The sequence below is a fragment of the Euprymna scolopes genome, chromosome 29 (genome assembly GCF_053919585.1).
Source record: "Euprymna scolopes isolate OS-2025 chromosome 29, ASM5391958v1, whole genome shotgun sequence".
NCBI lineage: Eukaryota > Metazoa > Mollusca > Cephalopoda > Sepiida > Sepiolidae > Euprymna > Euprymna scolopes.
In genome coordinates, this window is record NC_136510.1 from 22,118,678 (window position 1) to 22,136,919 (window position 18,242).

The following is an 18,242-nucleotide window of genomic DNA, read 5'->3' on the forward strand; positions in this document are numbered from 1 at the left end:
GAAATATCATTGAAATTAAAACCCTTTTTTTTAAATGGCATAATAACCGCTCAAATCGTGATTTGTGCATGCGAGATTAAGTGATCGAAATTCATTTCAACTTTAGAGTGCTCAAAATTAAAAACCTAGTTCTTAGAGGGGCTGACATTATTCGAAGAAATGGCCTTTGACCTTTGTGTCATGGGTTGCCTATCAGCTGTTTTAGTAGATTACAATATTGTTTGTGACGTCATAAACGATTTTTGTTTTCTTACATATCTATCTAAATAGAAAAGTTATCCTTTTGTGACGTCATAAAAGATTTTTTCTTACCATTTATGTCAATAGAAAACATCATCTTTCTGTGACGTCATAAAAGAATTTTGGCAACTACCATTCTTTATATAAAGGGAAATCTTTTAACAATTGCCACTCATTCTTCATTGTGCAAGATAACAAGTCAGCAACGCCAAACAAAGTTTTAGTGACATACTGATAGATATAGATCAATAAGTATCCCTTTTTGAGAAGCTGAATATCTTTTAGACGACCTTGTGTCACATCCTGTCATCATACTTATACAGTAAATAAGAATCTACAGGTAAGGATCTTTTTTCCTGCATTTAAAGTATATTTTATTTGACACAAACATGATTATCTGTCTACATTTCCTCTTGAGTTGATAAGCTATTGCGTCTAGGGGACAGGAAGAAGAGAGATTGATCAGTTGTAGCTGAATCGCTTAGTATCAATTCGCAGAAGAAAATACTACTTGGGGGTTTTTGCTGCTATAACACTATATAACGAATATCATATATAACGGTTGTAGTTAGTTGAGTGTTTTTCGTGAAAGTTTGGCAAAAGGGGACCATAGATTGGAGTTCAGACGAGCACTTACCATGAAAATAATAGTAGGGCAGAGACATGCTTGCAATATCACTTCTGTGTGAAAGAGACTGCAGGGAAAAGTTTGGAACTCTATCAAGACTGGATAGGGCATGCCGAGAAGCTCCTGCTCAGATGTAGTAAGAGTGCTCCATTTTGGGGCGTATCTGGCGTAGAGAATTGCATCTATCTTAGTTTTTATTTGTGTATAATCTTGGCCCTTTTTAGTTGCCATATTGTGTGTGTCTGTGTGTGTGTGTGTGTGTGTGTGTGTGTACGTGGTAGTCTTGTTTCTCTCCCTACCTCCTTGTGTACATCTCTAACACTGGCACTCACCAAGGTGTTGAGTACTATTCTATCTTGTTATTGTTTTTATTAATATTTATTATTATATATCAATTTCTGTGTCATTACTTTTGTATTTATCTTTCTTTAGTGATTTTTTAGTGTAATTCAAGCATAATTTTAGCTTGTGATGCATAAATTTCTTAACCTTTGAATGGATTAATTCTGTATTTTTTAATTCAAATGAGAATAATTGTTTTGAGATGCGATTTTTTTAGATATGTTAGTGGTCATGGAATGAATTACATTCATATCTCAAGGTATTGTTGTAATGCAGTTTTAACCAAATCTGCAGTTTTATGAGTTTTTTCTATTGTACCTATTTACTATGCCTCCCCACGGGACAGAGTTAGACACCAGGGTCGTTTTTTAACGTGGAGAAAAGGTACAAAAATAAAAATTGTCTCAGTCGTGAAGGATTTCTCCTTCACCGAAAGAGAACAAGAAATGGAAGTGCAGCATCTGAAGAACAGATACTACACTTTGATCTTGGCCAAAAGGCAAAGCATGACCAAAAGGCCAAGTTTTTTCTATTGTAACCAAATCTGTATGGCAAACTGACTTATCTCCCTTGTTTTTAGTTACCTATCAGTATTTCAAATTAGAAAATGGTGGATGTGGAATAACAATTTTTTTTTGGGGGGGGGGATTTTTACTAATTTCGACATGACACGTAATTACATAATAGTGATTTTATTTAAAATGCATTTTTATATTTAATTATCTTGCACAAGCATTCAATTATTGGATAAAATATTGTATGTGTAAATATGATTAATAATGATTTGTAACAAAAAAATCACTTAATAATTTCTTTGAATGATATAAAAATTAAATGAATTAAAATAAATTATTGAAATAAATTATACACTAAAATTCTTATGCGTATTTCTCGTATTTACGTGACTTACAGATATTATTTGTTTTATTTTTAGATTTCACTATTGCTTTTTTATTGAAAAAAAACATTTTATATTTTCAAATTAAAAAATGTAAAAAGAAAAAAATTAGTAAAAAAACTAAAGATGTTGACATGAAGATCCTATCGAAAGTTGATATTTTTATACATTATTTGTTTGTTTCTGCATAGAACTCACCAAAAATTGTGCTTCACAATCGTCTGATATGCATGAAGTCCTCCTCATTGGTTGCAGCGATTTGCTAACCTGCACGATTGCACGTTTTTACCACCGGCACCAAATGCTGTATGCTAATTGGATAAAGTTTAGTTTAGAACATAATTGAATTGTCTTGGAGTTTGTAGCCCATGAAGCTATTCATCATGTGTCAGAAAGATATTCCCCTCCCCTCTTCCAAAAATTTCTGACTCAAGATATGCATCCATATTAACAATAATAATTAATATTAACAATAATAACTAATATTAACACAATAGCATTTAGTACAAACGCTAGCAGAGGGAAAATCCAACATAATTTTTTAGTAGTGTTGGGATGATTAATCGGAATCAAGAATCAGAAAATTGGAATTTTTTGGGGTATCGGAATTGATATCCAGTTTGAAAAACTTTGTACCTATTTTCCGATTCCAAAAACGGTTCTTTTAATTTTTTATTTTATTTTGTTTAAACTAAAATTCATAGATCATTCCCACAAGTGAAATTTTATGTCTGAGAAAATATCTGCACATTTAACATGTGTTTTTATGGTAATCAGGATAAATAGCAACTCTATAGTTAAATATTTAGAGATTCATACAGAATCGGAATCGGTAATTGTATCAGAATCGTAACAGTATCAGAAAAAAGATATTGGAATGTCCCATCACTACCTTTTAGTAACATTAAGTTATGCACACTGTATTTTTTGTGGCCTTTGATCCTATTTTTTATTATTGTTGCCATTTTCCCTCATCACTACAACCTAAAACATTGTACCCCCCCACCTCCAATTAAAAACACTGCTCTAAATATTGTTGATGAAAATAAATATGAAGGACTGTTTAGCAAAATTCTATGATATCAGCATTCTGAAGAAATAAAGTTCACATACCTTAAAAAATAGATGACTGAATATATTAAGAAGTTTGTTTTAATAATTTTTTAAATAGAAAAAGTGGGGTTTTAATATCAATTTTAGAGCGATAAAACATCAACTTTGTATATATAGATTTTGCTTTTCTTTATTAATAATGTCGTTTCTTTCTCCTTATTTTTCAGTTTTTAGGGATCAAGAGCCAACATGCCTCATTCTTATTGGTTAAGACCTCGACCACAAAGGATTGTTTATTCAGGTAAATCTTTGCAAAGAGTTGATTCCTGTTAACAAGTAACAAATAAAAAACATTATATGAAAACAATAGTTTTTTAAAATAAATATAAATTGCATAAACACTACTACTACTACTACTACTACTACTACTACTACTACTACTAATAATAATAATAATAATAATAATAATAATAAAAATTTTCAGTAATTTTTGTTGATTAAATAAAAATAAAAGTTAACATAAAAAATGGAAGTTTATTAGAGGATAAGAATTAAAGCAAAATCAAAACAAAATGGCGAGTGAATTTAATTCGATTCACCATAATGGTGACACATTTCAAGCATGTTTTTCTCAAGTTACATGCGTAATGCTAACTAGATTTTAACTCAAAATGATTTCTTATTTATTAATATATAATAAAAACAACATGAAACAATTTTAATGTCAAAACAAAATTTCTTTCTGCTCTGGACACAATTTTTAATGCTTACACAAAAGTGATAGTATTCATTTGAAAACTTAAATTCTTTAATTAATTTGGTTTATAAGCAAACACGCCATTATGTTGTTTGAAATTTAGGACAAAATGGGGAAGGGTTAACATGTATATCCTTATAAAATTAATTTTGAACTGAAATGTTTATATTTTTCAATTTCTTCAGAAACCAGAAATTATAGAAATGTAAGGAGGATTGCCTCATCGAAAGAAATATTCATGGCTCAGAGGATGGCGTCTGCTGCAGCTAAATTAGAATCAACTGGTGAATATCTAATGGATAGATTTGACATAATTGGTAAGTGGCTGAAAAAGTCAGCAATTTATATTGCATTTCTATTTAGACATTAACAAAATACTCGAGATTTAGGGTCATGGAATAAAAACTGTTGGCAATTAAAAATACGAAACATCCTTATATGTATCCAAAAAATCTTTAAACAAAATTTAAACTTTTTTTCACATGCAGTTGTTTTATAAAATGACAAAAAAAATTTAATATTTAATTTGATTTATTAAAACGGCACATAAGTTTTGATAAAATTGATTTTTAGCTGAAATGTTTATATTTTAAAATTTCTTCAGAAAACAGACGTTATAGAAATGTGAGGTCAACCCCCATATCCAACGAAGGCTTTATGGCAGGTGCAAAACGTTTCTGTGCAAACATAACTTTAATGTAAGTATAAACACTAAACAGGTTTTGTTAAATTAAATGTTTAAAAATCGACGTAACATTTTTCCCGTTTCTTTATTTCCTTTCTAAACTCTAAAGATAAATACTTTCTTTGGTTCGAAACAGATAATACACAGTTTGAATTTTAACATTTTCATGAAAACTTATTGTGTGTGTGCTAGAAACAAGTGTACAGTGTGTTAAAACTTAAAACGTACACAAATTTTTGGTTAAGTTCATCTATATATTAATACGATTGCGTGTGTGTTATTTTCTTTGTCATGCTTACAACTTTTTTCTTGGGAATAACTGTCGTTTAAGTGTTATAACTTTCCATTATTTGTAATAAATAATTTTGCGAAGAATTCTTCACAAGTTATAGTTTGGTTGCGTTTATAGCTGAAAGAACACAAGTCTCTCTCTCTCTCGCTCTCTCTCTCTCTCTCTCTCTCTCTCACACACACACACACACATATATATATATATTAATATATATGTATATATATATATATATGTGTGTGATATAATATATATATATATATATATGTATATATATATATGTATATATATATATGTATATATATATATATATATATATGTATGTATATATATATATATATATATATATATATATATATATATATATATATATATATATATATATATATGGCTAATCATGTCTCTCATCTTGTTGACAGTGTTACTTCTGGTCGACTTACCCGTCGTCTACCCATGTTTATTTTGCTGCTGCTCAGTGGATTGTGGATCATTTGTAAGTATTGTTTTTTTTTTATTACAAGTTTTGACATCTATCGAGTCATTATAAAAGTTATACTTGGAGCAAAGATGAACATAGTGAGAATAATCTGACTAACCTAATTGTAAATTAAAAAACAAGAATCACAATTTAGCAAATCTGTTGAAATATTTATCAATTTGGATGATTACCGTATTTTTCGTTTTGTACTTTTGAGTTGCAGGAATTTTTCATCATAAAAAACTATCATTTTTGACATTATATTGAATTGTGAGATGCACTTTTAGATCTTAGTAGCAAATGAAAATGTTGCATAAGAGGTTATAGGTGAACTACCTCCAGTTATAGATTAATTACCTCAAGTTATTGGTTAATTACCTCCAGTTATTGGTTAACTACCTCCAGTTATGGGTGGATTACCTCTAGTTATGAGTGGATAACCTCCAGTTATAGATGAATTTTTTCCAGTTATAGGTGAACTACCTCTAGTTATAGGTTAACTAACTCCGGTTATTGGTGAATCACCTCCAGTTATTGGTGAATTACCTCAAGTTTTGGGTGAATTACCTCCAGTTTTGGGTGAACTGCTACCTTTAGTATAATTTCCCTTTTATGAAGAAGAGGATTATGTATATGTTTTTATCCATCTTGTTATTTTTTCTCTCTTTTGCAGCTGGTCTAGTGAATATGTCGCAATATCCAGGAAAGTCTGAGGTAAGAACATCCAATTCTCTTTATTCGACCCCTCCCCCAACACTCGCTTTGCTCTTCCCCCTTTTTCTCCATTTTTTAATTTCTTTCTATTTTCTTAGTAAAAACTCAAACTCATCGATTCATATTTTTAATTTTTTTCAGTCTTTGAATACAAATTTAGGAAAATCATTAAACAGGTAAGTTTGATTTTTCACATTTTTTAAAAGTTTTTTATGATGTACCTTCTCTCTGCATATTAAGTAAGTTTAATACTGATGCGTTTATTTTACTTGTGCATAAATAAATTGAAATTTGGTTTCAAGATGACATCATGAGATCGGTGCTCGTAGTTTAGCCACTGAGTTCAATTTTTTATTCAAAAATAAAACTATGTGATTAATTTATATATTTTATATTTTATATTTTACTTGTGCATAAATAAATTGTAATTTACTTCCCGAAATCGTTTGAATTATTTGGAGTTATGAGTGGATGAACCAAAATAAATTGTTTCTTGATTTCCCAATAGTTTTTTTTAAATCAATTGTAACATTTTGCAAGAATAAAAATTCCACTTCTTTTACAACGATGAACTTCAACTTGAATAATTTTTCTTTTGCAGCCAAAGTTCAATAAGTTTTGAGAACAAATATGAAATGACAATCAAAAAATCTCTTCAAAATTCTCTTCGTTCTGATTTTCTTGCTGGATTCAATCACATTCGTTCTGATGTCAAAGAAGACATTCATGCAAGTCTGCCAAAGGTAAATTTAATCGGAATTCGATTTAGTTTAATTTTTGGTCATTTTTGATGTTGGAATGGTAAGAATGCAAAAAACAGTTGCTATGAATTGATTTAAAAAGTCGAATATTGGGATAGAGGTGGGGGCAATATGAGGCAGATATTGTGCTTGTCTGGCATTGTTTTATATCTTGTGAATTTGAAGTCGTATATCGGGGTTGGGATGGGGGGGGGTACAGGGCAGATATTTTGTTTCTGTTGCATTTTTTTGCAATTCCTGTGAATTTGAAATTTGTAAAATTGGATTTGCAACCAATTACTCCATTTAAATTCTCTGCAAGATAATTTAGGATGTAAGGATTAAAATATTTTAATACGTTTAATTTATTCACACACACACACACACACACACACACACACACACACACACACACACACACACACACACACACACACACACACACATATATATATTTTGTTATCCACATATATATTTGTATTCAATGGACATTATACATTAGTTTAATATTTTGGGTTCACTCAAACACTGGAAACTCAACCTACAGGATTAAAGATGCCAAATGTGACTGATAATATGTGACAATGAAAGACACACTATCATTAATACAGAAATAAAAATGTCCAAACTTTGTCCTATTTGATTTCACTTGATAAAAAAATGTTAATTTTTTAATTTTCCAGTTTGTACGATCCTTGATAGAGGAAGCTCTGTTATTAAAAGAAAAGGAAACCAAAGACGTAAGTAATATGACTCCCAGGCAACACCGGCTAGGGAAAATTAGTACATATATGCTCTTTTATATATTTTTAGTATACAATATTTTACAAATAATAAATGACCTGAACAAGAAGAAATAATTTCCAGCAATTATATGTAAAACCAAAAATTCAATTAAATAACTTTAAAGAAATATTGTATTTCTTCATTTCTCCCTTTCCTCACAGTTTTGCTAGACTAGTATATATAACGAATGAACATACACTACACTAACCCCCTCCCCCTCGGTAAAACATGAAACTTCATTATGCGTACAACTTTCACAATGTTCATTTTTAATTTTCCAGTTTCTACGATCTTTGATAGACGAAGCTCTGATGAAGTTGAATGCTGATAAAACTGCAATGGCAGATTTTGCTTTGGAATCTGGAGGTGCGTTTTTGATTTTCCCTGTTTTTATCTCCATAGATAATTATGAACCGGTCATTAAGTTGTGTGATAAAATAATTCAAGTATAGCTAAAGAAAATACCATAAATACAATAATTATAGCCAATAAACTAATTCTTGACTAAACAAATTTCAAATCAAAGCACTGACATTCTCCAATGCTCACAAATTTATCTTTCCAAGTGTTAATTTCTATTTCAAATAATAATCCACTTTAAGCTGACATTTTATTATGGGTTGCATTCATTTAAAGAAGCTTTTTTCATGTATTTTTGAAAAAATCCTTTTCTTTATTATTTCAGGTGGCAGTGTGATCCTTAATCGTTGTTCAGAGACTTTCACGAAGAATTCTCTCTACATCAGTATCTTTGGTATTCCTCTCGTTTATAAATCCAATTCTCCCAGGACTGTAATTACGGTAAAATAACTATTTTTATGAAAACTTAATTTTTTTTTAATGTATTAAAAATCGAAGTAGTTGTCTATTTAATCAGATATCCCAGAATTATATATCAGATCTTATGGATAGATTTGCTGTTAATCAAATTTTATTTATGACGTCAGATTATCGATGTTAGATCCCAGGACTGTAATTCAGGTAAAATAATTATTTTTATGAAAACTTAATTTTTCTTTATTGTATTATATAAAGATGTGATCTCTGACCTTTAAGTAAATCTTTATAAAATTGGGAACATAAAGATTTGCATGTTTGAAAAGATTCACACAAACGATAGAGGTTACATTGATCAAAATATTCGCAATAAGAAAAACAGCTTGTGTTTGTGTGTTTATTTTATTTTTTCTTTATTTCTTGATTTAGCCTGATGTCAATGTCGGTGAATGTTGGTCCTTCGAAGGCAGTACTGGAAAGTTTGTGATTCGGTTATCACATAAAATTAAAATCACTGCCTTCAGCATGGAACATATTCCTAAATCCATCTCTCCCTCTGGACACATCGAGAGTGTACCGAAGGATTTTGCAGTTTATGTAAGTGCATCTGTTTTATTGTTTTTCTAATATTTAAAATTTCCTTATGGAGTTTCATTTTGAAAATATCGACATAGGTAAAAATGTAATCTTTTGAGAACTTAATACATATCTAGGCTTGCTTGAAATTATCTGCTTTTCTACTCACAAACAAGAAAATAAAATATGAAAATGTTATGCGCTTCTCTGCTTCATGTTTAGCTTAAAAGTGGGTGAATTTGTTTTTAAAGAACTCATTATGATGCTTAAACCAAATAAATAAAACGTGAAAATTTTAAAAACACATCATAAACAAAATTAAATGAAAAAACTACAATATAACAAATAGGACGAATTTAAAACATATTGTAGTTAATTGCTTTTAACTTTTTAAGCTAAAATAATTAATAAAAAAATCTTTTTGCTTTTGTGTTATGAATTATTTATAATATAACTTCCACATTTTTTAAATAAAAAAAATCGATGATAAAAAAATTAGTCTCCTTCCAACATCATTTTTTTAATTATAAAATAAAATAATCAATTCAAAACCAGAAAGTGACAGCTACATTTTTTGTTGTTTAAAAATTTAACATTTTGTGTGACACCGGACGTCGGACAAGTAAATTAATAATTGAATAAACTAATACATAAAGAGATGTGGCTATATAAGAAAATACAGTTTTAAATTAAAATCCTACAGGATGACTATAGGATGTTTTAAAAGTTTGTTCAACAGATGTTTCGATTTTCATGATTTTTAAAAATATCTATAAAAGCGATAAACTTACTTTTGAAATAAACTAATATATTTTATTAGAATTTCAAATTGACTGAAACTAATTCCTATTCTTAATTGTAAAATTTCATACCAAAGTGAATATTTTATAAATTATTAAATATTCATTCCGTAACAAATTTATGTTAAGTGTTTAAAAATAAAATGAAAGTTACTTTATAACATTATTTTGTCATTAAAATAAGAAAAAATATTTCATTTTAAATCTTTAGAAAAAATATTACAATATTTATGCAAAAATTAAAATGTATGAATAAGTTTCTTACAAGAAAGTATTTACTGAATCTCTTTGATTTTAAAACTTGGTCCATCTTTTTCCACCTCTCCTTATAGAGTTTATCCGGTCTAGATGATCACGAAGGTGTCTATTTAGGCAGCTATACATACAAAGATGATGGGAGACCTATTCAGCAGTTTATTACACAGGTAATGTTTCTGTGTTTTCTTTGTTTTTAACCAATTTTCACTAAAGATTTTCTTTTCATTTCAATATTGTTCGCATGTGAAATGCTAAATCAGTTTTCATTATTTTATTTCAGATGAATAATGAAAACCCAACCCAATATGTTGAAGTTCGGATTTCCAGCAACTACGGCAATTCAGAATATACTTGTCTTTATCGTTTCCGTGTACATGGAGTTCCTTACACTCCTTAAAAGTCTTTTGTACGTCCTTAGTTGTTTTTTTTTTAATCAGATCATGTCTGTGTCGGTAAACTGTCCTTTATGTAAATTTGTTCTGGCCCTGTCTTAAGAATAAATGGATTTTGAATGTTCATTTTACCATCAAACAACTTTTTTGTACCCAATTATGGGTAGATTGTAAATACTTTTCATTGGTTTATTCTCTGTAGATTCCAATTCGTTTATTTTCTGTTTCAATTTTGTTGAATCTACAGAAAAAAAGTTTCTGTTTTGCATCCATTGATCAATTTGTAAATACGTTCTGCTTATTTTAGAAATTCTGAAATGTAAATATTCTTCATCTTCATGTACTTTTTCATAAATGATCAAATAAACTGTTCTACTCTTAATAAAAAGTTGTTGTTTTTCTTTTTAGTCTTGTAATATTCTTTTAAATATTTTAAATCTGAAATCATGTTCAAATAAAGATTTTTATTTTAATAAGAAGTTGTTGTTTTTCTTTTTTGTTTTTTATGAAATTTAAATTTGAAAACAAAAATATTGAATAATTGAAAAAATATTTTATAAACCTTCATATTAAAAATAATAAAATATAATTTTTGTATCTTCTATTTCTTTCTGCAAACGTTTACAAGATCGACTTGCAAAGTAAAAAATGAAAACAAAAAATATTTACAAATTTCTTTTGAAACTCTGATATTTTTGTCTTCAATTCATTCCCATCGCAAACTGATTTCTCTTCTGCTTTATTTGTTCATTCTTTACTCTCATTTATTCCACCTGATGTAATGGCAAATGTCGCCTCAGTTTCCGGTAAGTCTCGGTTACTCCTCCTACACACATACTTTCTTTAAGCACTAATCACTATAACTTGCAGAACGGTCAAATTTATTGAATAAATAAAATCTGTGAAAAGCTCAAATACTGTTTATGCAATCCATTCGTCATACCATAATCAAACACGATTATTTTGAAAACTATTTATGCTGATCACATTCTTGATATACTTGAGCAACTTGTTGTTACTGCTTCTACATCATTACTATAATCATCAGGTTTTGGCATTTAGGATGCTGCAAGTGTCTTAGTGCCCAAGATATCCAGGTCAGATTCATTGAATAAGTAAACTTTTTGAAATAGATGGCAAGTTTGGTTGATGAACTTTGGATTCAATTCAACAAATAATGGAACCAATGTGTGTCCGCAATTCCAGTGTGAGCAATGTCAGGCAACACTTCACACTTGGTCTCTCTTTCTAACCCTAACCCAAATGATTGACATCAATCAGGTTGCATGCAGTTATGTGACTTTTTACACACACAAGGCAGTTCTACCTGGGCCCAAGATATCCAGGCTTATTAAAGGGTTGCTATAAAACGTGGCATTTATGGAAGTGCATTTATTATGGTTTTAAAAACAGTTTGAAGTGAAACAAGGAAACTAAGCCTATGTTTAAAAAAGATGTTTCCTCTATAGTATCAGACCTGATGGAATGGTTTAGTGTAGGCCGAGCTCGTTTCATACCCTCGAAAATGTTCCAGCATAAACCTAACAGCAAGCCATGGTTTTCTCCAGAATGTGCTACTGCCATTGTGCACAGAAATCACTTTTTCCATTATTTCCAACGTAAGAAATGTACTGAGACTAAAGCCTCTTTCAGGACTGTCAGTAACCACTGAAAAAAAGTAATAAAAAACGCGAGAGGTGTATGCACAGTCTGTCAAGTCTAAAGTAGCTGAGCAGCGGCTTGGTTCTCACCAGTTTTGGCAAATAGAAAACAGGGTCCTTAACAGAAGCGTGTGCTCTATCCCAACTATCATCAATGGACCTGAGGTAATCTCGTCAGAATCAGACAAATCCAAACTCTTTGCCAAGAACTTTGCAGCTGATTCTACACTTTTTAACCAATGCCGCCAACCAATTTTCCTCCTGTACCAGAAAACATGCTATGTGACATACAAATATCTGTGCGTGATGTTGCCAAGCTAATCAAAAACCTTAAAGCAACTGGCCCTGACATCACCCAGAAAAATCTCATCACTTTGTCATGTATTTAAGATTTCAGATGATTGGTCATCTCTATCTCAGTACAAGCCAATAAGTCTCCTGTGCATCATGGGTAAGTTTCTGGAATCTGTTTTAAATACAGAAGTAGTCAACCATCTCAGCAAAAATAACTTTCTTAGTGACATGTAATATTGTTTCTGTTCTGCTAGATCTACAGCAAATGTGCTTACAGTTGTATCTCATAGGATTTGTGAATCTCTCGACAGAGGTAACCCTTCTAGGGAATTGCTCTTGACATATCAAAGGCCTTTGATAGAGTATAGCATAAAGGTTTACTTCACAAGATCTCCATCTCCGGTATAGCTGGAAATGTTTTCTCAATTATTAAATCATTTCTCTTTGATAGGTTCATGAGAGTAGTGGTTGATTGGCAGAAATAAGAAGCTCACCCTTCAGGCTTTTGTTTCATCAACCAGGACTGTATAGAGGTCGTAAGTAATTCACAAATGTATTTTTCGGTGACCCACACTGAGGATTGAACCTTCACCCTTCAGAAGAATATCACTTTTATAATTGATTTTCCAGAAGGACCCATGGTGCAGTGGTTAGAGTACTTGGCGAAATCAATTGTGCAAGTGATATTCTCTTGAAGGTTGAAGGTTCAAGTCTTAGTGTGGGCGGCTGAAAAATACAATTGTGAATTACTTAGGACATCTATCCAATCATGGCTGACGGAACAAGTGCATGCTATGCCTGTGAAGTAATTAAAGGGTTCCGCTCAATGTTCCGTCCACATTTCCGAGTTCAAAGAAACATTGCCAAGTTCGACAAAATACATGTTAAGAAGTTCGGAGGTTACAACAACGAAACTTAGCACAGTTATTCGTCTTTCTCTACATAGGAACAACCCAGAGTTATGCATTTCTTCCATCGTTTGATGCAGCTCTGGAGACCGTTTTTGTAGAACACCCCAGGTTTGTCCTCCAACCACGACATGACTTCAGAAATAAAGGCTTTATCATCTGGGAAACGCTTTCCTTTCAGAAACAACTTCATGGCTGGGAAGAGGTGAAAGTAAGAGGGTGCAAGGTCAGGAGAGTAGGGAGGATGGTGAAGGGTTTCATAACAACATGCCTGTGCTTCTGATCGTGCAACATGCGAGTTGTGGACCGGAGCGTTGTCCTACAGGAGGAGTATATCTTTGCTGATCTTGCCCCGCCTCTTGATTTTGATAGCTTCCCTTAATTCCCTTAAAAGTGAAGCATAATAGGCTCCTGTAATTGTGGTACCCTTTGCCAGGAAATCTGTCATCACTACTCCATCCTGGTCCCAGAAGACTGTGAGCATGACCTTGCCAGCGGAGGGATGCACCCTTGCCTTATTTGGAGGTGGTGAGCGTAAGTGATTCCACTGCATTGATTGGGTTTTGGTCTCTGGATCATAGTGATGGACCCAGGTTTCATCCTGTGTAATCAGTCTTTTGAAAAACTTTCACTCATCTTCTTGGCACATCTCCAAATTCATCTTCGAGCACTCGACGCATTCTCACTTCTGGAATGGTGTGAGCAACGTGGGAATCCATCTGATAGACACCTTATGCATATGCAAATGGTCATGAATGATAGTTTGCACAGACCCTGTACTAATCTTGACATCTTGGGTTATTTGGCGAATAGTAATGCGCCGATCTTCCAAAATAGGAGCCTCAACTTGACAGACAGATGCCTCATCAATGGCAGAAGCGGGGCGACCAGGTCTGGGAGCTGTTTCCACAGACTGCCAGCCATGTTTGAATTCACGATGCTAGCGTTTACAAGGTCATATGATGGGGCATTATCACCATAAGTTTCTTTCATTTCATCAAAAGTCTCCTGTGGTGTGCGTCCTTTCAAATGCAAAAACCAGATAACTGCTCGACATTCAACATGCTCCATTTCACACCTGACTCAGTTCAAACACCTGTAAAACAGAAACCACAATTAGTTCAGAGCTGTAATTTGCCACATAACCCGTAGAGATATATAAATCATTACACATGCAAAATTTCATCAGATAACTGGAAGTGGGTCAGGGGCTTTACTTTTTGCACGCCCCACGTATTAAAAAATTTGACTCAGGTAACCAACATCTAAAATTTCAAGTGTTTAGACCCAGAATTGACAGAGGAGTTTGGTAGAGATTACCAACGTTAAATCCAAATTTTTGGCGTTCAAATTTCTAGACGAAAACGGATGAAAAAGATCTCCCCAAATTTCAATGCTCCTTATGCTAAATCTCGAGTTTCTAGGCCGAAAGTTGACAGAGTTATTTGGTAGAGAAATGTACACAGACAGACACACATATTTTCACTTTTATAGATATATAGATTACTTATACTCGCTAGTAATTCTTGTTATATTGGAGTGATTATTCTTGTCTTTAAAAAATCCGACCTCATAAAAATGACCAACAAAAATAACAACAAAAATAAAAAAAGTAAAATGAAGTGACGGTTGAGGAAATAAATAGAATTAAAATATTTTTTTTAAATTAAAGATTTTATTTTTCAAATATTTAAAAATACAGAAACATCTTCATCACGAAGCACCATTTTTTAATTAACTAACAGGAAAACCTGGCATCGTTCGGGATTGAATGAGGATTATTTCCATGTAATTTTGTACTATTTTCATAATATTTTACTGCCTTTGGTTTTACTGCCTCCCCTCCCGTTTTGCTTCTCAATATAGGCGGAAAAAATGAAATGTTGGAAAATTCTGTGAATTAATATCTTAAACGAGGGGTATTCAGAAAGAAATGCCTCCTATTGTTAAATTCTGCCTGAATAGATGAGAAACGATTGCAAACTGCATTGTTATGGTGACTGAACTGATGCATTCATAACCTGAAAGTTTTATATCTCTGTTGTAGATATTGACAGTGTGAGACTCTAATTAAAACAACCCCTGTTATGGAGGTTCCAACAAAAACCTAACAGCCAGCCATGGTTCTCCCCAGAATGTGCTACTGCTATCGCGCACAGAAATCACTTTTTCCATAGCTATAATAATAGTAATAGTAAGTAGTAATAGTAATAGATGCACTTTTTCCATAACTACCAACGTAATAGATGCACTGAGACTAAAGCTGCTTTCAGGACTGCCAGCAACCACTGTAAAAGAGTAATAAAAAATGCAAGAGAGCTATATGCCCAGTCTGTTAAATCCAAGGTAGCTGATCAGCAGCTTGGTTCCCACCAGTTTTGGCAAATAACAAATAGGATCCTGAACAGAAGTGTGCATTCTATCCCAACCATTATCAATGGACCAGAGGTCATCTCGTCAGCGTCAGACAAGGCCAAACTATTTGCAAAGAACTTTGCAGCTAATTCTACCCTATGCGACGAAGGCCATCAACTCTCCATATTTCCTCCTATAACACAGAACAAGCTAGGTAACATACAAATATCCGTGCATGAGGTCGCCAAGCTTATAAAAAACCTAGATTCCGGTAAAGCAACTGGCCCTAATGGCATCCCAATTATAGTGTTAAAAAAGCTTCAACCAGAACTTGCTCCCATACTTACGAAACTATTTAAGCGCTGCCTTAAGGAGAAGTGCTTTCCGACCCCCTGGAAGACCTCATCAGTTTGCCCTGTATTTAAGAATTCAGGTGATAAGTCATCTCCCTCTCAGTACAGACCAATAAGTCTTCTCTGTGTTATGAGTAAGTTGCTGGAATCAATATTAAATAGAGAAATAGTCAACCACCTCAGCAGGAATAACCTTCTTAGTGACACACAATATGGTTTCCGCTCTGCAAGATCTACCGCAGATGTGCTGACGGTTATATCCCACAGGATTAGTGAATCTCTTGACAAAGGCTTCCTTTCTAGGGCAATTGCTCTTGACATATCAAAGGCCTTCGACAAGGTATGGCATAAGGGTCTACTTCACAAGATTTCCAGCTACGGTATAACTGGAAATGTTTTCTCAATCATTAAATCATTTCTCTCCGATAGGCTCATAAGAGTAGTGGTCGATGGACAAAAATTGGAGGCCTGCAATATAAATGCTGGAGTCCCTCAGGTCTCAATCCTGGGCCCAACTCTCTTCCTGATCTACATCAATGACCTCCCTAAACACATACTTAAATCATTCGTTGACATCTATGCTGATGACACGACACATCAAAGGCTGTAAATGATGAAGTTCTCTCTGATTCTCTCTCCTCTGATCTCGAGCGCGTGTTTCAGTGGGGGAAGTTGTGGCTAGTTACCTTTAATGCATCCAAAACCAAACTCCTATCCTTACATCATCAACGCTCTGATCCCCAGCTGGCATCAATTGTGATGGATGGCTCTCGTCTGGGTGAGGCCCCGTGTTTTGACAAGCTTCTGGGTTTGACCTTTACTCCTGATCTGAAATGGAACACATACATCAAGTCTGTTGCCAAGGTCGCTGGAAAGATGGTGGGATCCTTCTACCGCTCCAGAAGATATCTCACTACTGATGCAATTCTCTATCTATATAAAAGCCAAGTACGTCCAAGGATGGAATACTGTTGCTATATCTGGGCAGGAGCTGCCAAAAACAGCCTATCATGCCTTGACAGAGTGCAAGGTAGACTTCGTGGTTTAGTGGGGGATGCCCTTTTCTCTACCCTGCAACCCCTCTCCCACAGAAGAGACGTTGCGAGCCTATCCTTGTTTTATCGTTATTTTCATGGCAGGTGCTCGTCTGAACTCCAATCCCTGGTCCCCCCTCGCCAATCTTTCACGAAAAACACCCGTCTAGCTGAATCCACTGTGAAAAATTTCCCCCACTCTATATCTGTGCCTAAATCGAGGCGCGGATTCCATGAACAAAGCTTCTTTCTTAGAACTGCACGCCTGTGGAACTCTGTTCCGTCTGCCTGCTTCCCTCCGGACTACAACTTGGATGTCTTCAAGTCTAATGTTAACAAATTCCTAATGAACCGCCCCCTTAAGTAAACGCTTCATCAAATCTCCACACTAACGTAATGTACTTGCAATAACCCTTATAACTGAGTGGCTTCCGGGCCTTGATAAGTGGTGATCACTGTGTAAAAAAAAAAAAAAAAAAAAAAAAAAAAGGTAGGTCAAAAGAAAAGATATCATTGAATTTCTCCATGCAGAAAAATTGACCTGATCAATATTCAACAGCGGCTGTTGAACTTTTTTGAAGTCGATGCAGTTGATGTCAACAGTTAGGAGATGAGTTTGTGGATTTCAGAGTGGCGTCAATTATTTTATTGACAAAGTATGCTCTGAAAAATCAAACGTTTTAATTCATGAGTTAAAAAAAAAGAAGCCTTACTTTTACAACGACCATTGTATATATGGTTTAAATTGCATTGAAATCAGATGTACATGTTTGAATTTTAAAGGTGTTCTTTCCTCACGAATCACTAAAAGGTAGGCAACACATATTTAGTAAAATATAGATTGACAGAGTTATTTGGTAGGGAATATATATTCATTACTTATACTCACGAGTAATTCTTGTTATATTGAGGTGATTATACTTGTCTTAAAAATCCGTCCTTATAAAAATGACACATTAAAATAAAAAAAAAGGTAAAATGAAGTGACGGTTGAGGAAATAAATAGAATAAAAATAATTTTATTATTCTTTTATGTAGTTTTTTTTTTGTATTTTTTAAAGATTTTTTGTGGGGGGGGGGAGAATATGTAGCACATTATTTATATATATATATATATATATATATATATATATATATATATATATATATATATATAGAGAGAGAGAGAGAGAGAGAGAGAGAAAGAGTGAAGGAGAGATGTCCGAAACTCATGACTGGAAGGAA

The 18,242-nt window shown here is 32.9% G+C and overlaps 1 protein-coding gene across 1 annotated transcript; it reads left to right on the plus strand.

Moving 5' to 3' along the window:
* The first annotated feature begins 437 nt into the window (after positions 1–437).
* Positions 438–10,780, plus strand: LOC145252863 (uncharacterized). The gene is made up of 14 exons (XM_080112875.1): positions 438–580; positions 3,389–3,462; positions 4,104–4,235; positions 4,523–4,616; positions 5,312–5,385; positions 6,044–6,084; positions 6,226–6,260; positions 6,686–6,827; positions 7,508–7,564; positions 7,892–7,976; positions 8,296–8,411; positions 8,817–8,984; positions 10,096–10,188; positions 10,302–10,780. The coding sequence occupies exons 2-14, from the start codon at positions 3,411–3,413 to the stop codon at positions 10,416–10,418; spliced, it is 1,206 nt and encodes a 401-aa protein (XP_079969001.1). The 5' UTR covers positions 438–580; positions 3,389–3,410; the 3' UTR covers positions 10,419–10,780.
* The last annotated feature ends 7,462 nt before the right edge of the window (positions 10,781–18,242 follow it).